The sequence below is a fragment of the Dromiciops gliroides genome, chromosome 2 (assembly GCF_019393635.1).
Source record: "Dromiciops gliroides isolate mDroGli1 chromosome 2, mDroGli1.pri, whole genome shotgun sequence".
In the NCBI taxonomy this organism is placed as follows: Eukaryota; Metazoa; Chordata; class Mammalia; order Microbiotheria; family Microbiotheriidae; genus Dromiciops; species Dromiciops gliroides.
The window spans coordinates 270,695,198-270,717,892 of record NC_057862.1 but is presented as its reverse complement, the minus strand read 5'-3'; the positions used below and the strand labels follow the sequence as shown (position 1 = coordinate 270,717,892).

The 22,695-nt window shown below is 35.8% G+C and overlaps 1 protein-coding gene across 2 annotated transcripts in view; it reads left to right on the top strand.

The window, feature by feature from the left end:
- Positions 1-22,695, top strand: part of SLC25A21 (solute carrier family 25 member 21) — a 745,362-nt gene extending 722,667 nt beyond the window's left edge. The window contains exons 8-10 of one of the 2 annotated variants that reach the window (XM_043989383.1): positions 17,515-17,696; positions 18,588-18,620; positions 22,110-22,695. In XM_043989383.1, the coding sequence (XP_043845318.1) occupies positions 17,515-17,696; positions 18,588-18,620; positions 22,110-22,137 (243 nt within the window). In that variant the 3' untranslated portion in view covers positions 22,138-22,695. Of the gene's footprint in view, positions 1-17,514; positions 17,697-18,567; positions 18,621-22,109 lie in introns of both variants that reach the window. The other variant, XM_043989381.1, reaches the window with a different exon arrangement.

Genomic DNA, 22,695 nt, shown 5'->3' with positions numbered 1-22,695 from the left:
TAAATCTGAAAGGTAATTTTTACATGCTCCCCTAATTTGCTTATTATATCACCATTTTTGTCTAAATCATGTACTCATTTGAAACTTATCTTGATATATAGTAGAAAATGTTGGTCTATGCCTTGTTTTTGCCAGACTGCTTTCAAGTTTTTCTAGCAGTTTTGGTCAAATAGTGTATTTTTGTCCAAAAGCTTGAATGTTTGGGTTTATGAAACACAGGATTAATGTGGTACTTACTTCTCTTTTTTGTAAACCTATTTTAATTCTATTGACCAAGCATTCTGTTTCTTATCTAGAACCAGATTGATAATTACCATTTTGTAATATAGTTTATAAGTGGCACTCTTTAGTTTTCCTTGTCATTCTTCCTTCTGATACATTTGTAAGGCTTTGCGAGAGTGTTTGTGAGGAATCTGGGAACTTTTTCATCCTAATAGTCCATCATTTTCTATAGTCCCCATTTATTTGAAATATTAAGTTGCTCTACATTCTCCTCATTTCTTGCCTAGTGTATTTCTCTTTCCCATTTTATTCTTTCCTCTCTTAAAACCAACAAAATAGAACAAAATCACCTCAAGTTCATATGTTTATCTTATTTAATTATTCTTATGGCCCTTGAAGACAAGAGAATTATAAGGATTCACTTTTTCTTCTTTGAATATTGGAATCTAAGTACATTCAATTCTAATAGCACTTTCCAGTTGTTAGACCATTCTTGGTTTCTCTTAACTCCTGTGTTTGTATTTCAAAGTCTCTACATAGCTTTCATCTTTTCATCTGGAATGCTTTAAAGTCCTTCATTCTATTAAATATACATTTTATCCCCTCCAAGATTATACTCAGCTTTTCAGGGTAAGTTATTTTTAGTTGTAAGTCTTTATCTTTTGCCTTTAGGGATATAATATTCCAAGATTTTTTCCCATTTATAAAGGTTGCTGGCAATGATGCAATACAGACTATGGTCCCTTTCTAATTAAAGTCTTCACTTCTTGCAGTATTTTTTTCCTTTGACTTAGAAACTCTGGTTGTTTTTGACATTTCTGGGTGTTTCCAGCATGGAATTTCTTTCAGGAAGTAATAAGTGGATTCTTTCTATTTTCTTTTTCCCTTGGTTTCTAATAAATAGATATGGGAAGTTTTCTTTTATTTTCTTGAAATGAAGTGTGTATACTTTTTTGTTTCGTCATAGTTTTAGAGAGACAGACTATTCTTAAATTCCCTCTATTCAATCTATTTTTCCTTCTTTTTTATAAAAATAATTGCTATTTTTAAAATATTGTCTTTGTTTTTCCATTCTAACATTTATTTTTATCTCATGGAAATATGTAGTACCATTTGCTTCATCCTATTTTTCCAAGGTGCCCACTAATTGGGAAAAGTTTCCTTTTATCTGTGCTAAGATATTTATTCTCTTTTCAATTTTTTTCTCCAAAACTATTTTCATTCATAATTTGAGCTGTTAATCTCTTTTTAAATTTTCTTGCAGCTACTCTTGTAATTCTTATAGCCCAAGCTACTTTTTTCCTCTGAGGCTTTGCTTATAGTTGTGTTCCTCTTCTGAGTTTTACATTTCTTCATCTTCTTTTAATTCATACTTATTAATTGTGTTCAGTGCTTTCTTCTATTTATTGATATTTTCATCCTCACATCTTATATTGGGATTTTGTGTTTCAGAAAGTCCTCTCCAGAAGTCTTGGAAGAATTGAGTAGGCCTTGGTTTTGGTCCTGTCCTTGCTACATCTGATCAGTGACTGGTATTAAACACCACACTCTGCCTTATTTCTTTACTTCCATCTCAATCTCCTGGTGGTTCATTATGTAGCCTGGCCCCAGCAAGTCTCTTTATTTTTCTCCTTGTGCCATCCAGAATCAGGAGTTAGTTCTCTCCTTTGCTATATTTCTGACAGGACTCAGAGGAATTTTGCATATCACTCTGGTCTCAGGTTTCCTGCACAGTCCCCAAGTGCTAAATCTCAGCACCAATTTAGACCTCTTTCTGCTTGACACTCAATGTTATAAAATGTACATTTCCATAACCTGTGCATAATGTTCCATGTTTCATACACAGTGACCTAAGAGGGATAGATGTGGTTTCAGGTTTCCAATTATTAGAGTTTTCTCTGGCTTGTGAAGTGTTTGTTAATTAATTGTTAGATCATTAGAGTCAAAAAGGGTCTTAATGATCAACCAATGGAAGAATTTATTCTACAGTATCCCTGACCAATAATTATCTAGGCTCTGCTTAAAATACCTCTAAGGAACATTAATAGTTCGGCAACTATTATTTTTTTCACTACTGTCAAACCTGAACTTAGCTGATTGATTTCTTTAACACAAGTATATTTTATTATGTTAATTTTTTTAGGTCATTATTCCAGCTTGTGTTTTCTTGGGTCTGTTATCTATCATATCATTTTCCCTCCTACTTTTGTGTAATCCAAAAATTTAATGTGCATGACAAATAAATTTATGTAGCTATTGATAAAAGTATTGAACAAGATAGTCCTATAGCATATCAATCAACAGTTGTTTGGCATATCATATTTACACATGAAAAGAGATCATTAGCCAAAACTCTTTAGACACAAATGTTGAACCAACTTTACATCCTTGTTGCAGTATCAACTAGTATATTTTAAAAATAAAATAAAGAATGAAAAAATATTTAATAAACATTTATAATATGATCTTTCCCTTCTCCTCTCTGCCTCTTGGCTTCCTTTGTGTTTCAAGTCAGAACTAAGGTCCCATCTTCTTCAAGAAGCTTCTCTCAATCCTCCTTAACCTAAGTATCTTCCCTATAAGACTTTCTAACTTAACCTTTATATATCTTATTTTTACAGAATTGCTTACATATTGTCTCCCACATTAGACTATGAGTTCTTTGAGAGCAGGAACTTTTTTATGCCTTTCTTTGTATCCCCTGTGCTTAGCATAGTAGTTCCTGGTATACAAGCATTTTGCTAAAATTTGGAGATACAAATAGAAAAATGAGGCGGTCCATCCCTTCAAAGAATTCACATGTAGGGAGTGAAGCAGGCAAAATGGCACTCCTTAGGATCTATGTGGCCACTATGGCAGGGGCCCATTGGGCTGTATTTGTCCTTGTGGCCGCTGTTCTCTGGGTTTCCTGCTCAAATTTCAGCAGCTGATATGCCCATGCCTCTGTCCTCCTTAATACTCTCTTCTCTCTAAGGTTTTAGTCCATTACTTTCTCCTGATTCTCTTCCTAACTATATGATCCTACCTCAATCTCCTTTGCTGAATTTGCATCCAGATTTTATATCGAGCATAGGTGTTCCTCAGGGTTCTATTCTTGGCCCTCTCTTCTTCTGTCCTAATTGGTGATCTCATCAGCTTTCTATGCTGATAATTCTCAAATCTATCTATTCTACGCAAGCCTCTCTACCAATGTTCAGTCTTGCATTTCCAAGTATCTTACCAACATCTCTAACTCAAAGTCCAGGAGACATCTTAAACTCAACATATCCAAAGGAGAATTCATTATTTCTTCCACTAAACTCTCTGCCCCTCCTAGCTTTCCTATTATGATAGAGGACAATATCATCCCCCTACTCCCTAAGGCATGCAACCTAGGGATCATTCTTGATTCCTTATTATCCCTTTTTTTCTTGTAACATGGCCACTACTCTAGTGCAAACCCTCATCATCTTATGCCTGTATTATTGCAATAGGTAGATTGTGGATCTACTTACCTTGAGTCTCTCCCCTACTCTAATCTATGCTCCATTCAACAGCAAAAGCAATTTTCCTAAAGCACAAGTCTGACCCCCTACTCAATAAACTCCAGTCACTTCTTATAACCTCCTGGATCAAACATAAAAGTCTCTGTCATTTAAAGCCTTTTTGTAATTTAATCCCTTTGAAGATTTTCCCGACCCTCTCAATTCTAGTCCCTTCATTTTGTTAATTATTTTCTCTTCATCCTATATGTAGCTTACTTTGGATATATTTGTTTGTATGTTGTCTTCACATTAGATTATAAGATTCTTGAGGGCAAGGACTATCTTTTGCTTATTTTTATATCCCCAATCACTTAGCAAAGTGCTAAGTGCTTTGTACAAAATAGGCCCGTAATAAATGTTTCTTGATGATTATGATGACTATGGTCAACCCATATTATCAACTAGTTCAGATAATGGAGGAAATGAATCAGAAAAAACCTGGGTCTATTGGATCTGTGACCATTCTAACTGAAGCTATTAAAAAGGAAACTGTAGAAGTGGTTACATATGTAGCCGGATAACAATCCTAATTTTTGTCTATATCAATTACTCAACCAAAAAGGATTTATTAAGGGGTGACTATGTTTTAGGCACTGTGCTAAACATAGGATACAAAGAAAGGCAAAAACAGACCTTACCTTTAAGGGCCTAATATTTTAATTGGGGAGTGGGGGTGGACAACAAATAAACAATTAGATACATATGATATAGGTTCAGAGTATATGGAAAGTAATATGAAAATAGAAGACTGGGGGCAGCTAGGTGGTGTAGTGGATTAAGCACCAGCCCTGGATTCAGGAGTACCTAAGTTCAAATCTGGCTTCAGACATTTGACACTTACTAGTGGTATGACCCTGGGCAATTCACTTAACCCTTATTGTCCTGTAAGAGGAAAGGAAAGGCAAGGCAAGGCAAGGAAAGGCTTCTTCTAGAAGGTAGGATTTGAATTGAGTTTTTGAGGAAGCCAGGAAAATTAAGAAATAGAGATGAGGAAGGGGGAAACTCCAGGCATAGTCAGTCAATGCAAAAGCACAGATGGTAAATGGAGTATAAGATGTATCTGACATATAATTGCATGTTTTCATTGATATATGTGGGAATTGTTGGATATTGTTACATACAATAATATATTACATACCATAGATTTGCCTGTTAAGAATGTATACTTCTGGAGTAGCTAGGTGGTGCAGTGGATAAAGCACCAGCCTTGAATTCAGGAGGACCTGAGTTCAAATCTGACCTCAGACACTTGACACTTACTAGCTGTGTGACCCTGGGCAAGTCACTTAACCCTCATAGCCCCACAAAAAAAAAGAATATATACTTTTATGTTTATGTTTTACATATGCTTCTCTTTTATGCATTTCTCTGTTATGAGTAGATCCCCTCTTGTTATTATTGCATTGCTTTTTATGCATATTTACTTATATACTGTTGGAACATGTACATGTAAGATGTCTTTTATGTTTGACAAGTAGTCACTAGAGAATTCTCCAGAATTTGGGACTAATGATAAATATGCTCAGTGACACCCTAATTGACTATATGTAATGCTAACTGATATGGATGTCAAGTTGTACACACACACACACACACACAAACACACACACACATCTACCTATTTATTTCCTTAAAAAGTCTGCTAAAAGTTTCTTTTTGTCTCACGAGTGAACAGTTCCAAAAGATAATAATAATATCATAAAAAAGAAATTCTAAAAGTTCTGAGCTTTTGAACCTTTGGATCTTTCAAATATATCTTAGTTGTGTAGAATCATGATATAGAAAGAAAACCCAAGGAAAGGAGGTTAATAGATCATTTGTGTCCTGGGTTTTCTTGAAACAAATTACCTATGTAATTCTGTGATAATGATCCAGAGCTGAAACCAAACTTAATATTTGGGGTGGGGGATGGGGGTTGGAATCAGAGATGAGAAAGGACCAAGACATTTCACTTGCCTATTATATTTGAGGATTCTAGGACTTAAATTTTTGTGTATATATCTTAATATTGCTCTTGCTTCAAGAAAAGTCCTATCTTTGTATCAATGTAATGAAAAAAAAAAGATCCCCAATTGACTACTCATTCTTCATTTGCATGCCAAAAGATATTTCTCCATATCTCCCTGGATTCTTTTCTTCAAGCATATCTTTGTGAATAATAGCTCTCAGCAGATAAGTCCTAATCACAAAGTGCTGGGAAATTGGGACTAGGCTTAAGCAAAAGCTTACACTTTCCGCCAGCTGGCCAGTAACTGAACAGTGCTTTCAGATGTCATTCAAAGGAAGGGAGAAGAGAAGGAATATGTTGCTTTGCTGAAGAGATTTTTGTCTCTATGGATGTTAACCACTCTGTGGACTTGCATTAAATTACTGATTCTGTCTTTAGCTTCTGGCTATATACTTTGGATGCCATGGTCCAATTAGTTGGGATTTTGAGGTCAAATAATTTGCTTTGTGCTGATTGTTAACTCTTCTGAGGCCTGTGATCACATTTCTGGTGTCTTGGTTGAACTCTTAGACTATCACAGGGTCCACAATCCTTTCTGAATTCTCTTTTCATTGGGGACCCCTTATTATTTACTGTTAGGAAAACTTATGGTACTTTCTGATTAAGAAATGACAGGAAATTTTACTCAACCTTGAATTCCCCCAAAATAGCATGTTTTGTAGCAAGAAATCAGTGTGTATAATAGCCATTCAATTCAGTTATATTCAGCATTGGCTGGGTGCATGAGACCCTCACATTTGATGGGTATGTGCCCATTTGAGACTTTCACATTTTATAAAGGAAAATGGAAATGGATTTAAAACAAAAGAATAAAAATGACCAGTGGATAAGATAATAAAATCTATGAGCAAAAGTGTAAATGACATGTAATTTTTCAACCTAGGAGACTGTCTAATTATTGAATTCTGAAGATTTCTAGAGGATGATTAAAAACAAAAAATGAGCACAGATTTTTTTTAACAGTCTAGGTTAGAATGGTCATAGGTCCAAAGTAGTATTCCATCTGAAAGAGGCAAAGTAACACTCCAACGAAAGAGACCCCAATACCACCCAGTTAAGCCAAAGTGGATAAACATTGCAGCTGCACACAAAAGACTGGTTAGAGGATCAGTGTACCCATCTGAGACTGTACCTGAGATGAACTAGTCAATCCTTATTAATCACTAAAACTGTGCCCCACAGCAAAGTCCAACAGGACCCTCAGTAGAAAAAACACTCAGGCCCTGTAATTCCAGAGTTGCAAGTTTCCTTGGCCATGATTATTCCCTACATATGCCTCAGTTCCTTTGTACTTTAAGTTTGTGCCCACTCTTCCCCCTGCAGACTCTATGTGTATTTGTGGAAGAATACACCCCATCATGGGGGGGGGCGGGAAACAGGTGTTTTGTAAGTACCATTCTTGCTATGCCATTTGAGTAAATAAATGTCTTTGCAAAGAACTTAGTGAAAACACACCAATAGGGATTCATTAGGTACAATTTTAGATAGATAGCTATCCATAGGTTTACCCCTAGACCCTAAAAAGTAGTAACAGTTGCCTCTATTCAATTCATGAATGCCAGTGTGCATTGGAGGAATGAGCACCACAGAAATGGTATTACAAATTAACTCATATGATACTTGCAACAACTTTGAGAAAAGTGGGATTTTCCACTATCAGTGACCAGAAAATGTATGAAAAGCAGGATTTGGACAAAAGCTCCTCCAGTCTCTCAGTTCATCATTCTTTATATCAAACCATATGCTTCATGTAGAACTTCAATATATTTAAATTTTTCATAACATTTCTATAAGATACAAAAGGGGAAATATAATTGCCACCATTTTAGGTGATAAAAATCACTAGCCAAGATATGGTAGAAGTAATATTTTAATGTCTTCTCTAGTACAAATTGAACTAATTTTTATTCTTACATGGTATTGAAATCATTGTTGAGACTTGATTTTATCAGAAGATTTAAGGTTCAGGCTGTTGACACCATGTCTTATTCATCTGAGTACAAACAAGTGACAAGGATTTCCAGGTTCTCTCTCATACTTGGCTGTTGGACCATAAGGGAGCTTCACTTGGCTAATTCATCTTGAGGCATCATTGGTGCCTATCCTCTTTGAATATCCTTTTCTGTCCAAGTAAATCTCCTTTTGTTAACTAAATGCTCCAAAATTGGACATAAACCACCAGGGAATTGGCCTAAGTTAAACCCAGCCCAGAACAATTGGTGGTCTTTCACATCAGAACAGGATGATCCTGTTGAAGCAGTGCGGAAGAACTGATGAACCTAGATTGACCTTGTTGCTTCTTGTCATGCTTTTGGTAATGCCTCTAGTGATGGGAGGTGTCCCTACCTCACTCCACCACAGAAAATTAGAGAATAAACTGTCTCTGATCATTCAATATGTGTACTAGAGTATTTCTTCAGAACTCATGTTCCCTTCAAATCAATTACAAGGGATTGAATTTGGGGTGACTAAAAGTGGTTTTTCTCTCACTAAAAAAAGGAAAAATACAGAATTCCCTTACTGATACTGGTTATCTTTATTACTAGTAGTCATCATTACCATTGATTACTTCAGTAGAGACCCAGGTCCTCTCTAAGCTTTGTAGGAGTCAGATTTATGTGTGAATGGACATATAACTTTTTGGTTTAGAATGGCTTTTTTGGAAATGACAGTGTAATAAATAAGCAGTCTTCAGCCCCATAACTAGATAGGGACATAGCTAGCCAGTTAATAGGTAATATAAGGAACCCCAACAGGGACAAAATGCAAACCAAGGCAGGTCCCTAGAATTTTAAGATTATCTATCAATTGTGCCAAAGCAATTGTTCAATGTGTAAAGATACATGTTAATGCATGTATATAAGTACATGTGCATACACATACATCATGCATATGCAATACATGAATGTATGCATATATGTACATAAATATATATGTGTGTGTATATATACATTTTTGTGTGTTTATAATGGGGGTATTGTGCCTTGCATAGAGGCAAGAATATACATCTCTAGAGTCTCCTCCCCCCTACTCTTCTCCAAAGGAGACTTTCATTCTTACAAGAAGGGAAAGCAGGTGGTTAGAACCAGAAGCTACTGCTCTATTCTCCTCAAAGAGAGGGTCTACTGGACTCGGATTAGATCTGTCTCCTCCCTTAAATATTATTAGCCTTAGAGATTTAACTTTTAGGTTCAAGTTAAATTCTTATTTCTTCATCGAAAAAAAGGAGCCCCAAGCTTTATTTCGTAAGCCTGATTCCTTTTCCACCAAAAACCACTTCCACAATAAACACACATAGCAAATAGCAAAGAGAAGACAAATCAAAACAGAAATCAGATAAAATATATAGATGAGAACATATCCCAGACAATATAGATTGAAGGAGATCTTCCAGTGAGATTGAGGTAACTCAGTTCAGTTGAGAGCAAGAGAGACCAGATCTCATGAAGGGGAAGTTCCCCCAAAGTCTCTGGTACACCAAATAGTAGATAATCACATGATGGAAACTGCCAACTCCTTTCATGTCAGCTTTTTCCCAGTCTTTTTCCCTTCTCGGGGGTGGGAGGTACTAAGAGAGTTTGGAATTCCATCTCTCTCAAAGCCAGAGGCCAGAAGAGAACAGATTTCTTTTCGCTCCCACTTTTGCACAGGGCATTGATATCCACCAATAAAGATAGAGTCTCAAATCAATAGTCTTTGGGACTTATATTGTATATGCATATATGTCTGTATATGTATATACATATTCACATATATTCACACACATGTATGTGTGTGCATATGTATGTATCTTTGTATATCATTTTGTGACAATCCTCTATAAGGGAATCTCTCCTGGGAGGACATAGGTTTCCCATATTGGCCCTTGATTTCCCATATTGGCTCGCAGTGACATACTCCTTCAGTTTATGTGAAGCTATCAATAGGTTAAGTCCTTGAAAGAGTTCCCAATTCATGTCTAAGGAGAGGGCTATGGGTCAGAGATGTTAGGAAAGACAATGCCTTAATGAGTTCAAATGCTAAGAATAACACGTCAAACAATGAGAACCAGTTCAATATAAAGCTCTACTGCAAGGAATTGGGGAAGAAGGGAAAGGAAAGAGAGAAAAGGGAACCTCCTGCTTTTTCTATTACTGTAGAGGGCAGTATCTTCCTCCCAGTCCCTCAGATATGCAACCACATTTTGCCTCTCTAAACCTGTTTCCTCATCTTTAAAATGAAGTGTTTAGATTAGATAATTTCTAACATCTTTTTCCAACTCTGCCCCCTCCCATCTTCTCTACAAGAAAGTCTTTCCATGTCTCAAATAGGCAGCATGACATAAAGGAAAGAACACTTCAGAAAGTACTTTGGAATGAGAAGATCTGGTTTCAAGTCCCAGTGTAAACCCTTTTATCCCATTTGGCCTTCAGCAAGAATTTTAATTGTATGAATGTCCCTCAGTATTTTTGTGAAGATCAAATGGGAAAACATGGAAATCAGTTTGTCAACCATAAGGTACTAAGTGGATGTTCTTATTATTGTTTAAAGACCATGCTAAATTGCTTAGAGAGAACTAGGAGTCAGTGGGAAGACCTCAGAGACATGTATAAAAAGAATAATTTTCCATAACATCAATTACCTGATTTTTCCCCCCTAAATCAGCTTTTCCTCTTTTTGGTCTTTGTAATAATGATCCCTGATTCCCTTTTTGTATATTTTTATTTGTAGGGGAAATTATAAAGAACAATTCTCTGAAATGTCATTATTTGACTACCACTTACTTTCTCTGTGATGGCAGTAAATCCCTGAAACTCACTATGCAGATTGTTTTTTGTTTTGTTTCATTTTAAATTCAATACATTGAAATGGTACTTGTGACCACCTCATGAAGAATCTGGTTCTGCTTACTTCACACAGCATCAGTTCATGTAAACCTTTCAGGGTTTTTTTCGGTAATCTACCTGCTCATCATTTATTTGTGTGTGGGGGGGGGGCAATTGGGGTTAAGTGACTTGCCCAGGGTGTCACATAGCTAGTAACTGTTAAGTGACTGAGGCCAAATTTGAATGCAGGTCCTCCTGAATCCAGGGCTGGTGCTCTATCCACTGCACCACCTAGATGCCCCATGCTCATAATTTCTTATGGCACAATAGTATTCCATTACATTCATATATTACAACTTGTTCATCCATTACCCACTTAATGAGCATTCCCTCAATTTTCAATTCTTTACTAGCACAAAAGGAGATGCTATAAATACTTTTGTACATGTGGGTCCTTTGCTCTTTTTAATGATTTCTTTGGGAAACAGACCTAATAGTGGTATTACTGAATCAAAGGGTATACACAGTTTTATAGTTCTTTGGGCACAGTTCCAAATTGCTCTCCAAAATGTTTGGATCATTTCTCAACTCCACCAAAAATGCATTAGTGTTCCAATTTTTCCACACTTTCTCCAACATTCATCATTTTCTTTTTCTGTCATATTAGCCAATCTGATAGGTGTGAGATGGTACCTCAGAGTTATTTTGATTTGCATGTTTCTAATCAATAGTAATTTACAGCATCCTTTCATATAACTATGGATATCTTTAACTTCATTTGAAAATTGCCTCTTAGGGCAGCTAGGTGGTGCAGTGGATAGAGCACCGGCCCTGGATTCAGGAGTACCTGAGTTCAAATCCGACTTCCGACACTTAACACTTACTAGTAGTGTGACCCTGGGCAAGTCACTTAACCCTGATTGCCTCATTAAAAAAAAATTGCCTCTTGATCATCAATCAATTGGGGAATGACTTCTATTGTTATAAATTTGATTTGGTTCTCTATATATGAGAAATGAGGCCTGAATAATCTATTTTCTAAGGTTAAAGGATTTGAAACTCCTAGATGCCAAGTACCAATTCCACTCAAAATGTATCTGTACAGGCCACAGTTCCTACAAGAATTCACAATCATAGAATATTAGCATTAGAAGTGATTTAAAAGGCCATCTATTCTAACCTGTATATGAAGAGTAACCCTGTTGAAATATTTCTGACAAATGGTCACCCAGCCTTTATTTAAATACCACTAATGAGAGGGAACCTAATGGAGTGCCTCTCAAGACAGCCCATTCTACTTGTAACAGCTCTAATTGTTAGGAAGTTTTTTTTCTCCTTAAAACAAGCTTAAATCTGCCTCCCTACAATATACTATTTTATTTTCATTCTTCCCTCTGGGGTTATGCAGCATGAGTCTAGTACTTATTCTATATGTCAACCCTTCAAATATATGAAAGCAGCTACCATGTCCAGTAAAAAAATAAATTATCTTTTTCAGACTCATCTTCATTTCATTCAATTCATCCTTATATGACATAGTCTACAATTATTTTAAAACCATTTCACTATCCTCTATACCCATTGTCAATGTTCTTTCTAAAGTGTGATTCCTATAACTGAATACAGTACTCCATTTTCTAGCCAAGACAGTCTAGGAAGATGATAACCTACTTCTGTAATTCTATTAATTTAGCCTCAGGTCACATTAGCTTTTTTTGTCACACATTCAACTAATATTAAATTTGCATTCTACTAAAATTCCCACATTTTTAATGCCTAGTTTTGACTACTCATACCTGCCCAATACTGTGCAGTTGAGTCTGGTAGAATCTGTTTTTGTATCCTGACACTTTTGTCTATTGTGATATCTCTCCACTTTGTGTTATCTATAAATTTGATAAGAACACTATCTCTGCTTTTATTAAAATTATTGATTAAAATGTTGGAATAGAAAGCTAAGGACACCTGAAGGCTGAGAATATTTCACTGGATATTTCCTCTAATTTGATGTATATGTGTTAATTTCCAGAGAAGCTTATTAGTTGTGAGAGGAAAAGTGATAAGAAATTAAGCCTTATCCTCATTTCGCTTGATATATGCTCAACTTGAGGGAAGACATATTTGGCAAGTGTAAAAAAAGTTTGTATAGCTAGGTGGCACACTGGATAGAACACCAGTCCTGGACTCAGGAAAACTCATTTTCCTGAGTTCAAATTTGACATCAGACACTGTGTGACACTGGACAAGTCACTTAACCCTATTTGCCTCAGTTTCCTCATCTGTAAAATGATCTGGAGAAGGAAATGGAAAATCACTGCAGTATCTTTGTTAAGAAAACCCCAAATGGGGTCACATAGAGTTGGATGCTTCCTGGAACTATTAAACAATAACAACAACAAAACTTACAAAACCCTCATAATCATTCTGGGTAATAGACATAAATAAACCATGTTACAAATTAAGTCATGGGTAATGAGAAAAAAAAACCACATAACTTTTGTAATTACTAGTAGTAACCAAGAAGTTAAAGCCATTTTCTAGGCTTTTTAAAAATAACTTCTCAGAGGCAACTAGCTAGCACAGTGGATAAAGCACCAGCCCTGGATTCAGGAGGACCTGGGTTCAACTCTGACCTCAGACACTTGACACTTATTAGTTGTGTGACCCTGAGCAAGTCACTTAACCCTCATTGCCCTGCCCCCCCCACCCCCAAAAATTCTCACCTTCTTCAAACTTCTACCATTACAGTAGGGATGAGTCTCTGATAATCTGCTTCCATTTCTGACACATAGTACTCACTTAACAAATGTTTATTGATTGATCTACCTAGTCTGACTACAATGTTGTCTGAAAACATTTCATAACCTCCCTTTTCCCAAGGAAGATTATGATTGTCAAACATGGCATACTTGCATAGACTAATTATGTCCAATCTGGTTTTCTTTGACTTTTTTCTATTTAATACAGGAGTGTCCTTTCGGGGTGGTAGTGGGGATAACAGGAATTATTTTGGTGTCAAAAACAAAAGGTATCAATAATTGTAAAAAAAACCAAAACAACAAAAAACAAGGTGGGGTCAGGGGAGTTGAAATCAAGATAGCAGGGTGTTGGGAAGCCATGTGAGGAGTTTCACTCCACAAACTTCTCCAAACAGATATAGAAAATGCACCAGACAAAATCCTAATGAGTAAATTCAGAAAAGTCCCAGTGATTCATTTGTCCAGCCCCACTTAGCTTAGGGAGACAGATCCACACTGGGGATGGAAGTCTATCCACACTGGGGATGGAATCAGCCCAAAGTACACTGGGAGTATTCTAACATCCAACTAAGGCAAGATGAAGTCCTAGAGAGGTGCCAACTGGCAGCTTTGTCACCCACTACCTGGTAGTAGGTTATAGATTCAGGGCAGACTGAAAAGAGGACCCGTATAAAGGGGTAGAGACCCTGTATAGGGAGCCCTACAATTCTGTGGCTCTCCACCTCCAGTGCTTTTTAGCTGGCTGACAGGGGTTGAGTCCAGCAGTCTATTCTTGCACAGAACCGAACCTAGTCCAGGAATTTGCAGACCGCAGTACAGGGGAGGGAGCAGCAGTCAGACTTTACCCTGGATGAGATCATTTTAAGGACACTGAAAGTTTGCAGGTTCCCAGCTTGTCCCTAAAATCCTAGAATAACACAAAACTCAAGACCCCAAGAAAACAGTAATAGAACCTGCCCAGTTCTCTCCAGAAGTGTGGCAGACCACAGCCCTAATATCAAGATATCTCAGGGCAAAAACAACTATCCTGGAAAACAGATCAAAAAGAAAACAATTGAGAGTAATTGAACTCTTTGAATGCTATGACAAAAAAAGCCTAGACATCACATTTCAAAAAATCTTAAAAGAAAACTGCCCAGATCTCTTAGAATCAGAGGGCAAATTGGAAATAGATAGAATCCAGTGATCACCTCAAGAAGAAACTTCAAAATGAAAACTCCCAGGAACATCATAGCCAAAATCCAGCGCTTTCAGGTGAAAGAAAAATATTGTGAGCAGTCAGAAAGAATTCAAGAACTGAGAAACCACAATCAGGAGCACCAATGATTTAGCAGCCACCATTATTAAAAAGCTACTGTGGGTGCAATAACTCCAGTTCCCTCTTAGTTGAAGTTCAAAATTGGGATAAAATGAGGCACTTGTGAGTCATTGAGCAAAGGAAGGTTTACTTTGTCCAAGGACAACAAGCATATACAGTAACAATACAGTGGCCCTTAGTTTTTCTGGCCTTGGCTTCCCTCATCCCTATCACCACCTTTATTTTTCCTGCCCTCTAAATCCTCCTCCTCCTCCTCCTCCTCTTCCTCCTCCTCCTCCTCCTCCTCCTTCTCCTCCTCCTCCCTTCCACTCCCCCACCTATTTTATTTATTTATTATTATTACATTTATTATTAATTAAAACAAACAGTAGGGATATACAAAAATATTTATATATCTTTTTTAGATGTCAAATGATGGTAGTCTAGGAGGTACCTATAAATTGGAGAGTAGATGAACAAGTTATGGTATGCTTTTTGGACAGCCAATGTGGAAATTTGTTTGGATTGACAGTGTGTGTGTGTGTGTGTGTGTGTGTGTGTGTGTGTGTGTGTGTATCTTCTTTGGGTTTTCAAGTAGAAAAAAGTGTTTGGGGTAGAAAGATAAAAAGTCTGGCTAGAACAAATTAAATATTTTTTAAAAAAATTTAAAAGCATCAGTAGCAAATCTGTATCTTATCTGTAAAATAAAGATAGTGATATTTAAGCTATGTCCTTCAAAGGTTATTGGGAGGTTCCAATGTACATAAGAGCTTGGTAACTATAAAGTAGAACTGTAAAATAAGTTTTCATTACTTTTATTTCTAGCTAATGAGTATTTTGACAGTTTGGTTGTTAATAACTTGCCCACAGTCACATAGGCAGTAATCATTAGAGATAGCATTTGAACCTAGGCCTTCTGATTCCAAAGTCAATGTTCTTTTCCATTGTTGCAATCTACTCCCCAATTCTATTCATCCCACTCTACTCTCTCCTGGCACCATATAAATGTTAGCTATTATAATGTCAGAGAAATGCTATGAAATTGTTTAAATAATGCTTTGGGGTCCTTGCAAGATAATGTTCATATAATGTTACAAAATTCATATTGTTACAAAATAGTATTGTTAAAGGATAACTACACAAAATATTTTAGTATAATGAGTTTTTTAAAAACAATTTTGAAAGCACTCTACTATCTATTATCTAAGTATTTTGGTATTTTAAAGAGAATAAAAATGAACTTCAGACACCTTGTGCTTTGCTCAAGGTCACCCAGTAAGTAAGTAAGCCACAAAACTAGAACTGAAGTCTTCTGACTCTGAATCTAGTACTTTTTTTGACTACAATCTGCTGCAAAAATATTAAAGTGGTAGTAGGAAGGCATTTTTCTCTTCTTATAAAAGAAAAGAAAGATATTATTTAAGCACATTTCGCTCATGCTGCAATCACTGCATTGTTTTTGCTGTTGAAACACCCTGTTGGTTCTAAAATCCCTTTAACCCTAAAAGGTACTGGTATGGCCCAGGTCCAAGAAGTCTTACAGAATCTTTCACGTTTTATATTCTTAGTCATGTAGGAATTTTCATAGGTTAGGAATCTTGGTTTAAATGAAATTTTTAGAGTAATAGAAGTTATCTTCCTTTATAGATACTAAAAACATGTGATGGCTAAACTTTTTTTTATATGTTTTTGTTTTTAAAGTAGAAATCAGGTGTACTTTACACCCTCTAGAGATTTCTGTTTAATAGAGTGATATCATGGCATAACTCTGTATTTGTTTCTCTTTATACTGATGATATATAAAGACTCTACTGAACCATTGCCTTAGAGGGAAGGTAGGCAAGCAGCATGGGGTAAGTTGTGAAAAAATTGTTACCCAGACTGCAGTACAAGAATGAGGGCTTAAAAACTTATCAGAACTTCCCAGCAAATTCATTATAAAGGAACTTAATGTGAGCTCTGCTGGGCATAAAAATAGGCTGAGAATTTGTCTGAAGGAAAGTGACTCCCACATAAGCCCTAATTAAGTACTTTGATGTCAGAAAGCATACCAGGGGAGGGAAGCAAGTTAAAGGAAATCAAATCAAACCAATTTGAAGGACCAAAATTCAAATAGAGGAAGAATTTTTTTAAAAACATTTGTTTTCTATCTGTTTTTCTTGTTTCTTTTTCTGTTCTATTCTTTTTTTCTTCTTTTTCCTTGCCACGAAGGAAGAGTAGAGTCAGAAACAATGTGTTGTAAATTCTTCAGCCAATTACCTCAGTGACTTGCTACTACTGTTTATAATGCACAGAATGTCACAGGCTGTTTTGCAGCCGTCCCAAGTTGGTTTGTTAATAACAGGAAGCTAGCACTTCCTAGTACAGTGGATCAGCTACACGTGAAAATAAATGCAAAAAACCTGGAGGGGAATAGCAGCAGACTGAGATTAGCCTTTATTTAATTTAACATTTGGGGGTCCAACACACAAATGAGCATTTTAGTAGGCTTCATGGTGGAAGTTGCTGTCATTTGTAAAATATTCTGGCCAATTAGCTAATAGTGCGCTTGGATTTCTCCTGTTTTGATACAGTAATACTAAGTACATTGTGAAGCCCAATTATACAAATCATCCCCATATGCCATGCCAGTCTTTCTTTATGAACTGTGTTTATAAATCCTGTGTGAGGAAATGTGTACTTCAGCAATTTAGACCATGTGTAAAAACATAGCCAATGGGATTGTCAAGAAAACAAGTTCCAGCCGAGGAAATCTTAACGGGCTTCTCTGGACCAGCATATATGCACTCTGGTTGGGCAGTGTGAATTTTCCATTTAGGTATATATTCCTTTATAGTGTTAAACATATTTAGGGGGTTTTGTTTCCCCTTTGTGTTAGTTAATTTCTCTTTCCTTTTAGGATCCAACCTTGGAGTTTTGGAGAAAATTTGGGATTGGACTTCTCTCTGGCATAACAGCTTCAGTCATTAACATTCCTTTTGATGTTGCCAAAAGTAGGATTCAAGGGCCACAACCAGTTCCTGGAGAGATCAAGTATATAACCTGTTTTAAAACAATGGCAACGATCTATCAGGAAGAAGGGTAACATTCCTATTTTAATCATGGCAAAAGCCTATGGTTTTGCTCAACTATTGTAAAAACTGTATTTTACTTCCATTTTTATTAGGGCTATAAAGCCCTTTGCTTTGTGCATGCATCTGAAGATCTCTTTGCAACATCTGAGAAACTTACTGTAAAGTGAGAGAATTCTCTGATGTTTGCAAAGGGTTCTGACACCATCAAAGTTTATGTTCTGCTACAGTACAGTGTACTTCAATTCATCTCCAGTGCCTATATTTGCCTGAGAAGGCCAAGATGAGCCTTTTACTTGTCAATTCACATCATGTTTAGTTATTTTTTTTAAAGCTAAGGCCAGACAATTTAAATTTTTTACTGAAAACCAAACAAAAATATAACCTTTACCATATTCTTCTATGAAAATGAATATGAGAAGTGTGGAGCCATCATCTGTTTCAATTGTGAAATCTTTCCTTTCCTCTGCCTTTCTAATTGTTATGTCTCTCTCAAACTAAAAAGTAACATTTTTATTTTGACCTATGCTGTATTTTGCTCATAAGAAAGGATTGACTTGGAGGTTTAAAAATTCAATTATAGAAGTTATTTTGCCCATATAACAGCTGTCTTGAAAATAAGACTTTCCTTGAAAGGAAAAACCATCTTGCTGATGAAAGGCATGTTTCTGATTGGACAGGATCAGGAAAGATTTGGTAATGGAACATTGATTAACTCTTTCTCCTCATCCAATTGACTGCATTGGCCACTTAGGCAGGTAGTGTCTGGTTTTGGATATGTATAATTTCAAATGATTACTTTTAAGTGCAGGGCTAGCATCTAGAGACAATCCCATTTTTGTTTTCAGAATAAAAATGTTTCTCAATCCTTCTGATTGTAGGTTTTTTGCTTTGTACAAAGGCTTGCTTCCCAAGATTATGAGGCTTGGACCAGGTAATGATGTCTCCATCATTTCTTTCCTTCTTTCTTTGTTTTCCTCATGTCTTTTTAAAATCATTTTTATAAGCAACACAATAAGAATTCCCCACATGACAAAACACTGGGGAAAAAAGTGGAGACCTTGAGGGTTTAAAGTTGTTAGTGAGTCTTTAAGAAACTTGTCTATACCTTTTTAAAAGAAATATTTATAACCTTCCTGGAGTGGTGATGGAAACCAAACACCAGGATAAGTAAATTTTTAAAAAAATAAACCCTCAGAAAACCCCACAAGTGGTGAAGAGCTTGGACTGCCTTAGGGTATACAGTGACTTCTTGCTGAAGGGTAAACCTTTGGTAAGATAACAAGCATCCCATCAAGAAAATACTTCTGCTCCCAGTTTATTCTTGGATCCTGCCCTGCTTCCATTTTGAGAAAACAACCTTTAAAAGTATTGGGATAAAGAAGAGGAATAAAGGGAAAGATATCAAGTTGCATTAGAGAGGTATACCTTTTCTTTGTAAGAAGACTTCATAAGCCAAAGAATGATTAGTCACCATAACTTCAGAAAAAAGACAAACCCAAGAAAGATGACAATTCTATTTCCTAAAGTTAGCTTAAATTATAATGATGATGATCGTTGTGATAATTCACATTTACATTACACCTTAAGTTAAGGACTTTACATATGTTTTCTCAGTTCATACATGTAGGTACATTACCTTTCTTTCCTTGCCTCTGTATTTAGACGGGAACACCCGTGTGAAAACTCTTGATTTGTTTTACCTAAGGAGTGAAGTACAAACACACACACACACTTTTAAAAAATGGTAGTTGGGGGTGGCTAGGTGGCACAGTGGATAAAGCACCAGCCCTGGATTCAGGAGTACCTGAGTTCAAATCTGGCCTCAGACACTTGACAATTGGTAGCTGTGTGACCCTAGGCAAGTCACTTAACCCCCATTGCCCCACAAAAAAAAATGGTAGTTATATCTATAGGGAAAGTCAGGTACCCCTATGCAAATAGACAATGATATTATTCCTCTGGATTCAGATACCTCTGGATTATATACACCCTTGTGAATAAGTGCAAAAGCATGCACTAGACAACACAAATTAATTACCAGCCCACACATTTAATCAGCCACCCTGGTAATAAATTAATTACTCCAATACACTCTTCTGTTCTTAACTTGTCTTCTTCTTATTACATTTGCCCCCATTAAAAGAGAAATAACTTTGGGGCTCCACTTATGAATCTGATTTTTTTTAACACCTCCAAAGCTGACCGGAAGTCAGTAATCAATAATGATAGTGCATTTTCATCCATTCAGGAAGATCTTTCTCTGCCTCCTCCTCTCCCCCACTCCAAATCTCTACTTAAACTGCTTCTTCAGACAGGCTTTGAATGTGGATTTGAGCCAGGATATGGTCCACCTGCCTTACTTTCACTACTCCATTCACAAACACATTAATAAAGAATGTTGATTTTTTAAAAATTGCTTTGCAAGTACATTATATTTTCCTTCACCGCCCAGTAAAAGACCCTGTGTTTGAGCAAATCACAGTCCCTTCTGGAGAGAAAGGGCCTAAAGACAGAGGTGACCAGGGAGAGTTTAGCTAAAATGATAATTGAGTTGAACCTTAATCCAAAACTTTTAAATGATCTGAACCCAAGTTTTCTTGTGAATGTTTGATTGGCTTTCAAATTTTTTTCCCCATGTGGTATTCTCAATTGCTATGGTGTTAAAAACCAATTAGTAAGATTGTTCTCAATTTACTGTTACGTCTAAGCAAAGTTTTAAATGACAGGATACCCATCAAAAGAGTCTGAGCTCTTTTGTTCCCAATGTACAATTTTTAAGAAATTAAATTCCCATTCTACAATTTCAAAGAAAATTAAAATGAGAGAGGTGTGTATGTGAAAGTTTGGAGGTAATGATAAATATTCTACTCCAGGAAGAGAGAGGAAAGGCATAGGATTGACATGATTATTCCTAGGCTAAAGAATCACCAAACTGCCCTTGAAGATCACCTAGATGAAGAACCTTATCTCATAGATAAGGTAAATTAGTCCCAGAAAGGCTAAGTCATTTGTCCCAGTTTGGGCAAGTAGTAAGTAAAAAGATCAAGACTGGAATTAGGGCTTTCTATCCAACTCCTTGGGCAATATTTGTTTCTACTATTATACTGCTTAAACATCCAATCCAACTCCTGCCTAACTTAGAATTATTGGTGCTGTGTAGCTAAGAAATTCAGTCCTTCTCCCAAAAGAAAGTATCTTGTAGTATGTAGTTTAATCTCTTAACATCATCTGAGCCATCTAATTTTGCATGTTTTTGTCTTCCGTTGTGAACATATAATTATAATAGAGGAAAAAGAGAAAACATATTGCTAGCCTCCTGAAATGTGATCATTTCAATTTGCTGATGATAAAAAGGGAATGCTGCAGCTGAGTGGAAGCTAGTAGAAAAAATATTCATAGGCTAAAAAAGAAAATTATCTTATGTATATGGTTACAAAATTATATGGAGCCCATAGTTTTATAAAAATTTATGGCTGTGCATATAAAATACCTCAGATCAGAATCTAGTTCTATTCTCCCCTGAAATATAAATCATTCATCTCTCCCCCCCCTCCACTAAGTGTTATCTAGATTCTGCACAAAATATTTGTAAACTTCTGATAGTTTTCACATAGTTTTACATGAATGTGAATAAAGTCAGCATTGAGCACCTCCAATTTACTATAGGAGTATCAAAGAGAATGTATACCCTTCAAAACACTTATACAGCTGCTATGTCTGCAAATTGTTCTCTAAAGGATGATCAATAACAACTCACATCCTTATAACTTTAATTCCATTCTGTCTAAATCTAGGATTAAAAAATAGGGTCAAACAACTTCCTTCTAAACTATGCCAACTATTGTATTATAGTTATAGATGATATTGGTCACTCATTGAAATACAATTTGAAGTGATAGTCTATTTGACATCATTATAAGAAAAAGTATCTGATATTTTTTGGAAGGGAAGGTGAAGCTTTTTCCTGAAGACTACTGAGATAATTAAATTATAGACTAAGAAAAATATAAATCTTTTGCTTTCATTTGAAAATTCTAAAAATGTGTTTGCATTCAGGTCATGTCTTAACATGATTAAATATGTTTCTATTTACTTTAAAATGTTTTTAATGGTTTAAAATTCTTAGGGGAAAATAATGAAATTTGATATGGTCTTGATTTTTATGAAACATATATGATAACATATGTAATGGATGCTATGTGACTATATCACTGTGTATACATATATATATATATACACACGTGTGTATATGTGTATATATACACACGTGTGTATATGTGTATATATACACACTCATTGACAATTACCTATAGCTTCTCTCTATTATATTTAATAGAGCATTGAAGGACACAAAAAAGACAGGAAAGAAAAGACTGAAGACCCCAAAAGAACTGAATGATGACTTTTTTTTCTTTTCTAGGTGGTGCGGTGATGCTTTTGGCTTATGAATATGTATATTCTTGGCTTCAGGAACACTGGTGATCCAAGTACTGCCTATGAAATCTTTTTTTTCCCTTTGAGACAATGGACATTTGCTTTTATAACACAGTGATCAGAGCAGAATCTAATATTAAGGTTGACAAACTATAAAAGAGAAAGCAACTTTCCTCAAGAACAGACACATTTAGAAATTATTTTAAAATGTCTCTGGATATATTTTAAACTGTAATTGTGATCATGTCTTCTGGACCATGGAGAGAAAAGTAATCTAGAGCAAATTGTAATCAGAATGGGGGAATTTTCATATAGAAACCACATTCAAAAGAATGACTTGAATGAATTCTATAACATTTTGATGCCATACTTCATATTTTATCTTTACTGTATCAATAAAACAAAGTAACAAAATATGGACAAGAAATTAAGTAATTTTGTTACCACTTTAAACAGTGCTCAGATGCCTAGATGAAAAACAAGGTTTTAAAATTTGTTTAAATATTCTTTAAGTAGTTAAATTCTTAAATAAGTAGTTTAATTTTTAAAGATGCTGTGAAAATGTTTCAAGA